This window comes from Rhea pennata, chromosome 5 (genome assembly GCF_028389875.1).
Source record: "Rhea pennata isolate bPtePen1 chromosome 5, bPtePen1.pri, whole genome shotgun sequence".
NCBI classification, from domain to species: Eukaryota; Metazoa; Chordata; class Aves; order Rheiformes; family Rheidae; genus Rhea; species Rhea pennata.
In genome coordinates this window covers 69035142-69049669 of record NC_084667.1, presented here as the reverse complement: position 1 = coordinate 69049669, position 14528 = coordinate 69035142, and the positions used below count along the sequence as shown (strand labels likewise).

The 14528-nt window shown below is 39.3% G+C and overlaps 2 protein-coding genes across 4 annotated transcripts in view; one reads left to right on the top strand and one right to left on the bottom strand.

The window, feature by feature from the left end:
* Positions 1-490: 490 nt before the first annotated feature.
* KLHL28 (kelch like family member 28) lies at positions 491-14513 on the bottom strand. 3 transcript variants are annotated; one of them, XR_009958655.1, is made up of 6 exons: positions 12709-12804; positions 10767-11665; positions 7999-8442; positions 5040-5248; positions 4036-4448; positions 491-3041 (listed from the first exon to the last, which is right to left on the bottom strand). XR_009958655.1 is itself a non-coding variant. In XM_062577879.1 (5 exons), the coding sequence occupies exons 2-5, from the start codon at positions 11663-11665 to the stop codon at positions 4285-4287; spliced, it is 1716 nt and encodes a 571-aa protein (XP_062433863.1). In that variant the 5' UTR covers positions 14450-14513; the 3' UTR covers positions 491-4284. The 3 variants fall into 3 exon arrangements, 2 of the variants coding, with proteins under 2 accessions (XP_062433863.1, XP_062433862.1); XM_062577879.1 differs by lacking the exon at positions 12709-12804 and adding an exon at positions 14450-14513 and having other exon boundaries at positions 491-4448; XM_062577878.1 differs by having other exon boundaries at positions 491-4448.
* Positions 12858-14528, top strand: part of TOGARAM1 (TOG array regulator of axonemal microtubules 1) — a 41685-nt gene continuing 40014 nt past the window's right edge. Inside the window, exon 1 of the mRNA XM_062577709.1 lies at positions 12858-12944. Within this exon, the coding sequence (XP_062433693.1) occupies positions 12858-12944 (87 nt within the window). The remainder of the gene's footprint in view (positions 12945-14528) is intronic.

The window sequence follows — 14528 nt, the reverse complement described above, 5'->3', positions numbered from 1 at the left end:
TCCTGCCCCGCAGAACAAGAACAGAGAGTGAGGTCCCAGCAGTTCAGGACTACACTCACAGCTGTTTCGCAGGGGGTTCTCCTGGCTTGCTTTGGGGTGGTTTGTGCCTTTCTGCATTTGGCAGCTACGAAAGCTCCAAAACCTTGCTCTGCTTGGGTAGAAGCAATGTCTCCTGGAACCACGCTGCTTTTACCTGCACAGGATTTAGGGTGGCTTTGATAATCTGTGATGGATGACTTAACCAGCTGCTACAAAGCTTACTGACTGATGATGAAAAAGGTACATCAGGGTCTTCCAGGCAGCTCAACCTGCCCCGCAGAGGGCAAGTATCCTGCTGCACCTTCCTGGAGCTCTAGCTGTCCAGCTTGCAGTGCTGTGTGTGGGTAGTGCTGCTTTTGAATAAAAACTCAGAGATTACTGCGTTAGAAAAGAAATTAAAGCTGCAGTATATTTATATTCACCATCCAGCAGAAGTGTAAAAATAAGTTTTTCCCCAGGTTTATTTACTAAATTATTTCACATTCAATGAAATATTGTTACAACAATAATTACAGAGCATTATCACAATAGCAAACACATTGAGAACACTAGTAAAGAACAAGAATGCAAGTTACAGTTATTTTCCTGTTGAACTCAAATGCCACTTTTGTAAACAGTAACAAAACCAGAACATTGCTGCTAAAAAAGATGTACACATAAAAACACTCTACATACACAAAACTACATACATCATTTTATACTTCCAACCAAAGCACTCTGGTCAAGTCCGAGTACAATTTGGTATTCTCTGTACAATTATTAAATCCTGCTAAAAATTAGAGTTATCCTTGGGTTTAAGATACAGCACAGCGCATAAGGCAAAAAATAGGAATTATCATCCAGTTCTTTGAGTTGCAGTTAAATACCAAGAATTTAAGGCAAGCTTGGACATTTTGCATTGTTTCATATAATGAATGGGGACTTACAGATGGCAAATTCACAAAAGTAACACTTAAGCTATCTCCCAGTAAAAGTCAAACTATTTATAATGCGTACTGGACACATTTGCCTCTTTAGAAATTCCAACTAGACTTTCTGAAAGAAAAGCATTCCAAATAGGAGAGACTTCAGGAAGTTTACACATGAGTATCTTAATTAAAAAGAAAGCAGAAATCCAGGAACTATATGTACACATAAAAACTCATACCCATTTTAAAGTGCTTTACAAATAATTTTGAGTGAGTAAGAAATAGAACTGGATGATAATTTATAGTTGTATGACATCTTATTTGAAAATCCTTAATTTTTAAACTGCAAGACAGACATTACAGTATTGTATTTTAAGTGCTGATTTAAACTGATTGTTGTGTCTGATCTTCCTATAACCAAGCACTTCCGTGAAGAGGACAACAAGCACCCAAAACAGAAACTAAAGATGGCATAATTAAAGTGACACACAGTTCATCTAAACACAGCAGTATTCTTCATTAGGTATTCTTCCGATTCTTAATTCCAATCCTACTTACTAAAAACTTGTTTATGCTCCTATCTTAAATTTAGCAATACCACATTACAAATATTTGGTCAATCTCTATAGCCTAATTTAACATTGCTACTGCCTAGCTACAGGGAGTAAATATTTTGCACTCTTAAAAGTGTCTCAAGTTCCATAAGTGTAAGATGTTTATACAATATTGAAAAACCATCAACAAACCTCTGAACAAAGCATTTTTTTTTCTGTTGATGCCAAAGTGGTTTCTGTATCTTGCCCCGCTTTGTACATGCTGAAAATTGTTTACTAATGCTTCCAATCAAAACACACATGAGCATCTTCATTCACAGACTCCCATTGTAGTTAAGCAGTATAGACTGAACTGCAAGAAAAGTCTCCTACCAATTAAAGGCAAGAACTGTCTTTTAAGTACGGAAGCTTTTTCTTTTTTTAATATTAGCTTGTTAAGCATCATTACCCCCAGTATATATTGGAAAAGATGATAATCAATGGCATCTCTGTGAAACTGCAAGTGAAAAGTAAAATAGCACATGTAAATATTCAACTTGCACATTTACCTGAACGGAAATGAGAAGGCAATCTATATAACAGACCAAACCATTTTCATTAAGGGCCAACCCCAGAACCACTCCCTTCCCCTCTCCTCCCCGCACACAAACACGCAACGTACAACAATGCAGCTACTCGTGTCCTATCAACAGATTTACTGGAATAATTAAGTTATGCTATTATTGCTATATAACTAGAATCCTTAGTGGGTCAAATAAACAGCATAAAATGCTGAATTTGTTAATTTTAATTGCTTTTAAAGTCCTGCTTCATTCTACAAAACCTGAAGAATATATGCAGGATTTTTTTTTATATAGTCTGTGCAAACGCCCATTATCTATTATATAATTATAATGTTTTATGGTGAAAACACCCTTGTCTCCTTCACTGTTTAAAATCTGAATGTTAGCTTATGGAAGAACAAGGAAAATTACTGTCTGCCTGGCTGCAATTAGTTTTGCAGGAACTTAGAATAAATAAAGTACACTCAGAAAACCTCCACTTAGCATACTTGTAAAGAAATGGCTTTTAAAGCAACTATTTTGAATATTATTGCACCTTCAAAAATAATACTATATGAGTTTGAAAAATGAGGAGAAACAAACACTAATTTAACATGCTAAAACAAGAGGAAAATTACTCAAGGCAGAAAATTTCTTAAGTACCAGGTCTGGCAATACGGATACAGACATCAAAACAAATTCAAAACAATCATGATTCCTAGTTAGAGTCAGAAGACAAAAAAAAAACATGCTAAATTAGCTAGAACTAATACTTAATCACGTATTTTTAATAATGGTTATAACCTGCACCATCACTTTCTATGCATCTGCACAAATTTTCACTAAGTTTAGGGCTATCACTAAGACACATCTCTTCAGATTCTGGTTAATCACAGGAACCAACCTTCAATGCTCCGTCACACAGGATATGCACTTAGGATAAGTCGCTATGTCCTGCGCTTCTCATTCATTGCAAGTTACGTCAAAGGCAAGACTGCCTAAAGAACCAGAGAAGGGCTCTTACTATTCGCTCCATACTTTTGTATTTGAGAGACTAGGAACAATAAAACTAGATCTTATTAAAAAAAAAAAAAAAAAAAAAAGAAAGAAAAAGAAAGAAAGAAATGTAGAGCTCACTGAGTACACTGTGTTATTCTTGACAGTTTTCATAGGCACAAATGTATCAAGCAAATAAACAAAAACACTAGAACAATCAAAACAATCATGCTTTATGCATACTGCACTAAACTGGTAACAGCCTTATTGTAAGTCCTACATTTAGCACCATTTTTATATCTGAACACTCAAAAAAGCAATCATACATTCTTTTAAAAAGGGAAGTTGTACAGAATATGGGCACAATTACGCTTGGGTGAAGGATGGGACGGATTCCTTTTTCAGTATTTTGCATCATGCTATGAATGCTGCTGTGACATTTTCTGATGTCTTACTGTTGATAATTTTCCTCTGCATTACAATTAAAACCACACAGCAGTCTAGCAAGATTAAGTAACTTAATCTGCTACTTATTTACCCACAAAAATAGAAGGGAGGGTTAAAAATGTGATTTCCCTTTATTAAGTCCAAAAATTTCATAAGAGGCAATAAATTTGCCTTGTAAATTTATTTTTCTAAGTAGTTAGCAATTATCTTGCCAGCCCCCATATTGGTAAAAGGGTAACAAAGGAGTGTACAGGCAACATACTATGGCATTTACTATTTACAAACCTTGAGATACAGAAACAAGGCAGCCCTTTAGTTACTTTTTATAAAAAATTATGAAGCACTGGCATTTTCTTAATATAAGGACACAACCAGACAACTATCAGCAAACTGTCCAATCATACAATGCATTCAAACATCTCTCATCCCAAGCACAGTAAACTTCATTTTTCATAGTAGGCAGGAGGAAGAGAGAAAAGCTCTAGAAAGTGAATGGGTTAGATATACAGTAAGGTTTCTAACCATAACCCAGGCATGTACAGTACTCACTAAAATTCACTGCCATTAACAGGATGCTATCTAAACCCAGCTGGCAATAAGTCTTGCATTCCTTTTGCTTGTGTTACTAACATAACAAAGGCCAATTCCTGGAAGAAAAAAAAACCCTTCCTCATTTCAATCACAACGTCACCACATTTCTCCAGTTTCAGAAAAAGTAGCTTCTGGTCTACATGAGCAAGGTATCCTTCCAAGCAGATTAAGTTCCATCTTTGCATCAGGTCCATAAATTCATATTTTTCAAAGTGCAGTCAAGCCAAAATTGCATCGACAGTACATCATACCAGCAGAGTCCAGCCAGGTATCTGAGATAGGATCGTATTTCTGTACAGTGTTCAGATAGGATGACCCTGAATGACCTCCAACTACATAAAGGTAGTTATCAATTACAGCTGCACCGACTCCTATGAAAAAGGAAAAGATACACAATCATCAAGTATGGAAATAAATAGTACTTTTGTTCCTAAATGAAACCATAGAATAAGTTGGAAGGGACTTCTGGATGCCAGCTGGCCATTCAGCTCAAAGCAGGGCTAACTTGGATCATGTTGCTCTTATTCTCCTTTTTAACTCATCTTGCACCCTTTTGCCTATGACCAAAACAACGCTCTTCTGTCCCAAAACTGTCAGGCAGAGCTAAGGGACGATGTGTTACTGAGTCTCGACGCAAAGTACAATAAAATAGTAACCAGAGGATTGGTGAATTTCCCTCAAAATTAGTAAAAACAAAATAGAAAATAGAATAAAAAATATTATACTATGTACAGCTCTGTATGAATAAAAACAAATTGAAATAATTAAAGAAATACATACTTGAGTAATTTATACATTCTTTCATTGAACTGATTAAGTGATCTGCATTCCAATTCACAGATGAAAAATGCTCTACAGACAAATCACCAAAACCTCGAACTATTGCAACTTCTATCGAGTCAAATAGTAGTTTATTTCTGTAAGGATATCCGAGTTAACTGCTCGGTTTCATATGTCCCTACCTGTCCTGGGTTCCTTCATGGGTCTGCACACAGTCCACTGATTTTGATGAGGATCGTATCTCTCAATGCTTGATAAGTGTGACACACCATTGTGTCCACCTACTACAAAAATGAAGCCCAGCATGACACCAACACCAAAGTTTATTCGTTTATCAGCCATCGAAGCTACCGTCTCCCATGAGTTCTTACTCGGATCATAACGCTCCATGCTGTGAACACAAGCAAACAACTTGTAAGATTTGGATTTCAACAACATTTGAATTTTACTCCACAAGAAATCTACATTTGTCAGAGATCCATCCGGTTCTGCCAGCAAATATTATTACACAAAGGAATAATATAATGCAAAGAAAAATTGCTTAAGCCAACAGAAAATTCAGCAGCATGGATGCTTTGTACTACATACAAAGCATACAAAATACTAAAGCCAGCGTTGCTGACTCAGAAGCATCAGTCACATCCCAGGATCCTTCAGCAACACGAAGCCCGTGCAGCTGCAGGTCTCAACCGTGTTGCCAAAAAAGTTTGAACGTGTTTTGTTCTGATACAGCAATCACAGGTCAGCCTCCTCTCTGATGCTACTACCAGATACCTTCAGGTTACATTTTGAGACAAAGTACTGCTATTATTTATAAAAATAACCCATGAAAAGCTTTTAATACATAATGCAGATCTAAAGTGAATTTATTTGGGTAACACATCAAACCAAAAGCTTCCTTGGGGCTTGCCTAAAAACAACAGAGAGGAAAAAAAAATTTGGAGAGCATGTCCCTCAGGAAAAGCTGTGAAGAGGGTGCTGACGAAAACACTAAGGACAGAAGAGTTCCTCAGGACAGACTGGAAATGAATTAACAGAAAACACGTTTTCTACCCCTGGAGTTGGACCGGTGGTCAGTTGTTAACGTGCTCACAGCCATCCCTGTCACAAGTGCGTGTTGGTGGCGTGAGCGGGGAGGAAGGAGGGGAGAGGAAATCAGAAGCGCTCAACAGTAGGAGAAAAGGTGCAGTCAGGTTTCTGCTAGTCCTAGAGCTTGTACAAGTCTCAAGAGTGTACGATATGGCAAGTTACTTGTGTCCTTGATAACAAAAACTATTCAATAAAAATAATAAAAAGGAAAATGTTGAAATATCCATCAATAACAGTAATTATAGAGTTGCTGGCAATTCCTTTCTGACTGAGGAAGACAAAAACACGATACAAAGAGTAAGGCTGCTGTAGAATTTTAATGTTGTTAAGACTTTTTCCTTTAAAGGTACCAGTTTGTTAAAGACATTTCTTATTCTCCCAGTAATGTCTTGTATCTCCTGAAAGGAGGTACCTGAGTTTGCCCTTCAAAGACCTGCGTAGACACTGAGCATTCATCATCTGGGCACCGCTTCCGTCACGGGTTAGAGCTCAATTGCCTTCCTTTAAGGTCCATTTGTGCTACAAAGTGACAGTGCAGCGAGCGCCGTGGAGAGCTGCATGAGCGCTTGGTACGCTTACTCCACTCCGATACCGATTTTGCTTCGTCTAATCAGCTACTAACATGGATAGTTCTGTATGGCACGAGGACTGCGTGGAGCTAAGAGTGACTGCATAGGAAAGCAGTGCCGTTTAATTATTCACGGCTAACTTCCCATGTGAAGAAATCCGAAGTCAGTGGGAAACATTTCAGAGATGGTTTGCTTGTCTAGAAAGTACTTTCAGCTGCTACTACATCTTATAATCTAAAGTACAAGAAATTAGAATAAGAAAAGCCATACTGGGTTTTATAGAATCCAGTCACAACTATACCAAACAGTTTTAAGTTATCAGTATTTTATATTCCAGTAATTTAAAAAATACTCTTAATTTTTCATTTGAAAACTACTTAGTTATACTTTTCTATTTGGGAACCAATCCTTTGTTTCACAAACTGTTTTATATTAAAGTATTTCTGAAGGAGATAAAAACACATCAAGTATGAAAAGATAGGTAGAATTAATCACCAATGCAATGTTGTTATACTACACTGTTAAACAATTGATGCATCACATTATTTATCAAATATAAGCTTTGCTTTCCTATAAGCAAAACGTTCAATTTCACCCTTTATTTAGCCATTTAGACTTCAGCCTAAATTTGCTTCCTGAAGGAACACAAGGCTGATTTGTTCCCATTGCTTAAAATGTAGAGTTAAAAAAAAAAAAAAAAAATTTTTTTGCATAGCTAAATGCCCCAGTCCAACAATCCAGACCAATGTGGAACAAGACTATTAAATAGCATGCTGGGGCCAGGAAGCCTCCTTGTGGGTAAAAGGTCTGAAGCCAGCTCATTTCTACCCAGGAGCCAGGCCAATCATCAGCATCTTGAACTTCAGGATTACCATCAAGACTAGTTTGAGGTTCCAGTTCAGGTATATGTTTATTTTGTGAATATTAAGCATGTGAGCACTCATTTCTAATCAGTTTTACATATTTAAATTAACTGTGCATACGAATATTTTGCAGACTTCAGATGCAAAGATTTACCTAGCACCAGCATAGTGCCATGCAAGTCTCTCCAGAGAGCTTGTTAACTGAGGGCAAGCACCATGGTGTAGAGTTATCCTACCTTGGGGCCTGAGTATATGTACCCAGAAAATACTGATCTGCTGAGATACCTTAGCTGGTTATCTTGCTTGGTTAACTCAAGCTGGTTATTTTGTAGTACCTTGCTCAGTGCTATGCAGATATGCCTTAGTGCTTATCATCTTCCCTTCTTAAGGATTAAGAAAAAATAAAGTTCTGAGCTAGAACACAAAGTTATGTCCATATAAAGATTTCCCAGTTGAATTATCAGACCGATGCTGCAGAGCAAGCAATGATGAGGCCCACTGTGGATTATCACTAATCGATCTTAGAATGTTTTTTAATTGGCTGCTGAACACAAGCTTAACAACGAGCTCTGCTGATTTCTAGCTTATGATACAGAGCTACACACATCGAAAGCACATACCTGTTCATATGGGCAGGACCATAACCACCGATAGCATATATCATTCCATCCAAGACAGCTGCAGCAAAACAACTTCTGGTTTTGTTCATGGGGGCCACTAGCTGCCATTCCTTCACTTTAGGAATGTATTTCTCCACAGTTCGTAAATAAGACTGCCCATCATAGCCACCTAAGGCGTAGAGCTCTCCTGCCAGAACTACCACTCCCAGAGTGCTCCGGCTCTCAAACATTCTTTCCAGGGACGTCCAAGTGTTCGTGTCAGGGTCCCAACACTCCACTGAATTCTCGTGCTTGCGGTAACTGATGCCTTGACACACGTGCGTTGCAATCCCTCCTACAACGTAAATTTTCTGGTCTAGGGCACATATTCCAAATTCATAGCGTGGAATGCCGAGAGGTGCCAGGCCTATCCAGGAGTCGTTCTGGGGAAAATACATCTCAACACTGAAATAGAGAAACAAAGGTTATACGAGCAAACCTAGGCTTCTGAAGCTTTGTGAGGAAAACTGAACAAAGGAACATGATTTTAAGAGAGTATTTTGTATTTCCCCTCCCACACTTGCAGTTCCTTCTGGTGCGCTGAATGTAAGCTCAAACAAACGCTGTTTAGTGGTCTAAAGGTCAAAGAACTGGGCCTCACAGTGTGAAGCACCGTGCAGTAACACAGCAAGTAGTCATGGCATCAAGTTCAAGACCTGAAAAGATGAATTTTAAAAGTACAAGACAGGCAAACTGGGGAGATGGCAAAACAGTATCACGGAAATTCAAGGGAAGACAAGACAGTGCTGATGCTGCAGGAGTTTCTGGAAGTAGGTTGTTATCAAGGTAAGCTAAAAATATAAACCAAAGGGATAAGAGGGGTAAACAAACAAACAAAAAAACCAGTCAGAGCGGGAGAGAGAGAAAGAGGGGGAGAGAGAAGCCCATGTCTATATATACACACCTACAAAAACACATTTAGAAAGTATAATTTGTAAACTTTCTGATTATATATTTTGAATACACTGTGTAATTTAAAGAAATGTCATAAAGCAGAACATTTTCAGCTTGGAATATTTGTTTTCCAAAAAACTAAGTTTACATGCATTCTTTTTAAATCATACCCAGTTTTAAAACAGGATGAATCTCTGCTACAGTCATTATAATCTAGTTATCCTACCTCTGAACAGTTTGGTTAATACTTACAGTTAATTTAAATAAATGTCTAATATTCAAGGAAATGTATCTGTGCAAAAAAAGCCCCAAGAAAATGAAGGCACTGGAGATGAAAGCCACTGACTAAGAGTCTGGAAGCAGAGACTGCTGAAACACCAGACTGGCTCTTGATAGCAGTGGCCCAGTTAGAAAAGAATGGGACTAAATGTATTCCAAGTAATTCTGTTAGTCACTTATTTTCAAGCACTGCCGTGTAATATCAGCCTTCCTGTAAGCACAAATGAAAATCAAGCACAAATGAAAATTAACATCAGAATAGTGGAATTAAGGTTTCCTACTTTGCCACTTTCAGTTGCAAGAAAACTGTGGACCAAAACTATTTTAAACTATTTTTACTGATCTGTGACATTTCTATATGTCACGAACAACTGTTTAAAGTTATTAAAATGACAGTTTAAGAGAGACCTATATGAATAATAAGGAAAAGAAAATTTTGTATGCATTAGCAAACGGTAAATAGTCATAAAGAAAATTTCTGGTTAAAAAACACATTGGAATGTAATATTGTTACAATAATTAGAGAATCTACAAAAGAAACAGAGCTGAAGCATCATTATGTGAGGACTACTTTACTCACTCAAACAGAAATGGATTTGTTATTAAACTCACAAAATCTTTTCTTTTAATCTATAAACTCAATCCCCAGTCCCAAAGTCTAGTTCACTGCTGATCACTATTGATCAGAAAAGCTAAAATTTAACAACTTAGACAGCAGCTGGGAACTTTTATAAACATAGGAAAACATATATATATATATATATATATATTCCCAGATTTTTAAAGGTACGTGTGTATACATGTGTATATACACATACAGACACACAAACACGCACATGTGAAATGGCATCATGGAAAAGACTACTTCAGACTAGAATATCATCCAAGATTTCAAGAGCCATTTCAGGTAGTCTACTCTAGCACAGTAAACCTTTACTTTGTGTTCATAAGAGTACGCTCAATGGCAAAGTATTGTACGTGTATTTGTAAATATGTGTAAACATGCATACCCCCACAAAGTTTAAGCATCATTTCTGGAAATGTTAATATAGTGATATAACTAAACTCAACAATATTATTAAAGTTATTTTTCTCTGCATTTCATTTCTTTTACTTAGATGAGTGTCTCTGGTGTAACAGTCTACTGGGTTCCATTGAGAACGGGGTAAAGAAGAGAGATGCACACTTACTGATTTCTGCCAGCACAGATGAGTATTTGCTCAGTAGCAAGGATTAAAGTCATGATTACATTACAGTCAAGAATTTAACATTACTAAGAATTTCCTCTTAGCTCTGATTCATTTTAATTCCAAGCACTTTTGAGTTATCAGGAAGCATGTTTTTCAGCCCCCTCCCAATATTTTTCAAAAAAATTTTTAGTCAAAATGTTATGATTTGATAGTCTACAATACTAGGTAAGTGAAAATTATGTAAATTGGAAAAAACTCAAAGGATATAAAAGCAATATACAAACTGAAAATAGCCACATTTATTATCAAGACTCTCAACCAACAGAATGAAAATGGTCAGGCTTACAACTTTTTGCTATTACTTACCTTTCTAAACAAGCAAACAGTCCAGCTTTTCCTCCTACAGCACAAAGAACTTTAGGAGCACAGCGAGGTCTTGTCATCAGCATGGTCTGGTGGGAAAGTCTGTGTTCAGGCATAAAGTGATATTTTAGGGCTTCGTTCAGTAGATGCTTGCAAGTATGGTCATCGCGAATGAGATGGTTTGCTTCATATAACCTTGTAAGAAACTTAACACTCAGCAGTGGCAATCGAACACAATGTAGCAGCTGTGCTAAGTACTTCTGTCGCTCCTGCACATCATATTTGATCCAAGACTCTAGTGCATAAAAAACTGTCTCTTCTGTCACCACATTCAAGCAGTCATTGGAAACAATTTCATCCAATTCAGAATGTGTAAGCTCAAAAAATTCTTCAGTCTGACAAACATCTTCAAAGTTTTGACAAATGTATTTGTTAGCAGCCAAGTAGAGGTCATGGCAGCCATAGGTCTCTGCAAAACGAGAAATCCCAATGCAATTGCCAGGATCAAGCTGGCTTTCAAGAAACGTGCAACACTCCTTCACCACAAGTTTGATTTGGAGAAGATTTGCAGCTGGAAGAAGAGACTCTACAGTGTCTTGTGAGATAAACACAGTCCCCGTGTAGGCATACTCTACTATGGCTTGCAGGGCTGCCTCGTCAATGCACTGAAACTCTACCTCCGAATTCTCCTTCTCGGAAAGGTTCCCAGTGAACATGGCTTTGAAATACGGACTGATGCTGGCAAGCACCACTTTGTGGGCATGAATCTTGACATCGCCAACTCTCAAGATAATGTCGCACAGCTCGTGATGTTGGCGAAGGATGTTCAAGCCTTGCAAAAGCTGCTCAGAATGCAAGTGGGTTAAGTTAGCAAGCATGTAGGTTGGAGACGACTGGTCCATCTGTGATAAACAAAAATTTTAACGCATTACTCAGGGTTTCATTTTCAGAAGCTTCATTACTCACATCGCTTAGCATGCTACATATAACATTTAAAAACTATTTTTCCTTTTAGGCTTTTATCTTAATTAGTATATTGCTTTCCAATTTACTAAGTCCTTATGCACTATGCTTTTATTATGCAAGACAGATCAAGGACAATCCAATGTTTATTAACTGCATATGCTATTTTAAGCTTTTATTTAAGAAAAAAAGTAAAAAAAAAAAAAAAAAAAAAAGGTTTTTTCTGTTCTGAAATAAAACGCATGATGTTGTCTGGAGTCTAGACTACCTGATGGGATTCTGCATTGGATATTTAAGAGAAACACACAGTGACTGGAATAAAGAAAGAATAGAATTGGTTTAATTGAAACAAAGTTTTTAAGAAGTTCTTAAACTAATTTGCGCCACTAATCGCTGATGTCCTATATCAGCTTGATATGCAAATGTCCACATTTGAAGAAACCAGCTCAAATGTCATCACTTGAATGCTTTGAGCTTTAAGTCAATAAACTGTCCTTATAATTCTTTTAAATTAATGCTAGGCAAAGAGGAAACTACTACATCTGTGCCTGTACAGGAAACAGGTGCTTTGAACTCCTCAAAAAAAAAAAAAAAAAATCTCTGGCAAGACTCAGTGTTTCCACCTTTTTCCATAGACATATTTGGATCAACTACCTAACAAGAATGCAGTGCTTTAAAAGAAAAGGGAAAGTTCTTGAACTTTTAGTAAAGTTCCAACATGGGTAAAAATATTTTATTGCTGTATTCCAAAATATTTTAAGTATTGTTATTGAAAAAAATCATCTTAAAAAAGGCACAAGAACAATATTTTCATGACTTGAGATGTCTGTTTCTGTACCCATTTTAAAGGGCAGGCACCAAAATAATCTTTCTTGGGTATAATCCCACATCACTGTTAGTCCATAGATGGGCAATACAGAGCACCTGCTATACCTTCCACTTCTCTGTGCACAATACCAAAATCACTAGGTACAAGGATCACCATAATTTCAGCTATACTCTGCTTGGTGCCATCGTGGTACAGCCAGCCTCTGCTGTGCCTCTTTCCTGAGCGCCGCAGCCCTTTGGGAGAGGGGAGTAGTGCTGCAGGCAGCACCCGATCGCTCAGGAGGGGCAAGCGCTCCGTCCGCGATGGACAAGCCCCAGCCCGATCCTGCAAGGGATCAGGTCGATGGAGGATCGGGAGCCAGGCCTGCCTCCGCAGTCAGGAGGGCTGGGGTGAGCAGGGCGAGGTGCTTTCCTTGGTCAGCTCAGGATCATCCAGACGGACAGATCGAGCAAGCTGGTATCACCATTTCCAAGCCCCACGGCATCAGCAGCTGCCAACAGCTTCATGACACCACTAGTGAGAGCAAAGAGAATGAACTTCATTCCTGCCATAGCCCCACAAAATCCCCCCAAAGTTTTAGTTTGCACCATGACACCTGATGGCACTGATACCTGCTCTAATTTCAGACTCATTAAGACTCAAACACTGCTGCCCACCACTAAGAGCTGGAGAATCAGTTCTTCACTTTATTCAGTCAGAGTTATTTTCCTGGTGAAAGAGTGGAGCACATGAATGTGTCAGAATCCTAGGCCATGAAGAAACGTAACTATTGCTCTACAGAGAGCACAGCAACCATCCAGTTTCTGAATTGACAAGATGATTTAATTTTATTTTGCTAAATGACTACGTGAACTTCAAAATCTCACTTCTTTTATCTTATTAAGAAGTTCATTTTTACAGTTCCTTAACTGACACTTAATTTGCAACAGGCCTACTTACAAAGTGGTTAATCCAAAAGAACAAAATTAGTTACCAACATCTAAATATAGAACATAATAGCACCGACAAAGTGAAGACTTACAGCTAGAGAAAAAACTCTTTCCTAGTACAATCCTATCCTAGAAAATGTGTATATATATATATATATATATATATATATATCTTCAAAAAAATCTTTGTAGATATCTGCAAAGAACAAGATTCTATATAACATTTTCCTTACAACACCACTTTTGCAGCACTAATTGCATTTAAAGAGATATTAAACAGCTGAAACTTTATCTTCCTTTTGCATTTGCGCTCAGTTCACAGTTTTATCATATGTGTATGTATGTACCATAGAACATAAGGTAACAAGAAGAGGAAAGAAAAAGGAACGGTTAAAGTTCAGGTGCAAATCCTACAAGCACGGCTATAAATAGCTACATTCCAGTTACTCCACAGGAATAAGTGCTTTTGCACTGACTCGATGGAGATGCCTGCCGCTCCACCTCAGCGGCCTCCTGCGCGGCAGCGCTCGCCCGCACCGCGTACCTGCCGGCGGTGACGGTATCGCCGGGCAGGCGCACAGACGCCGGCGGGCTCCGCAGCCCCGAGAGGCCCCGCCAGCGCCGGCGGCGGCGCCGGCAGCGCGGGCTGAGCGCTGCTGGCTCTCGCAGGAAGCGGCAAGGCGGCGGAAGGGCGCGAGAGCCCTGCCCAGCGCGGCAGACGCCCTCCTCGCTTACTGAGGAGCTGTTCGGAAGAGCCCCGGCGGCTCCTCCGCTCCCGGGGTGCCGCTCAGCCGCGGCAGCGCCCGGCGGGTTTTGCCGTCCCCCGTCCCCCCCCCGCCCCGGAGAGGGGCCGGAGTCGCCGCCCCGCAGGCGCTCGGGCCCCTCCGGCTCCAGACGCGCCCGGCGCGGGGCGGGGAAGGGAAGGGAAGGGGGCGGGCGGCGCTCCCCGCCGGGCCCGTGCTCACCTGCGCGCCGGGGGCGGCCAGGCCGCGGCGGGGCCCAGCCGGCGGCAGCCGCAGCCTCGCTCCCTGCGCCCGCACCGCG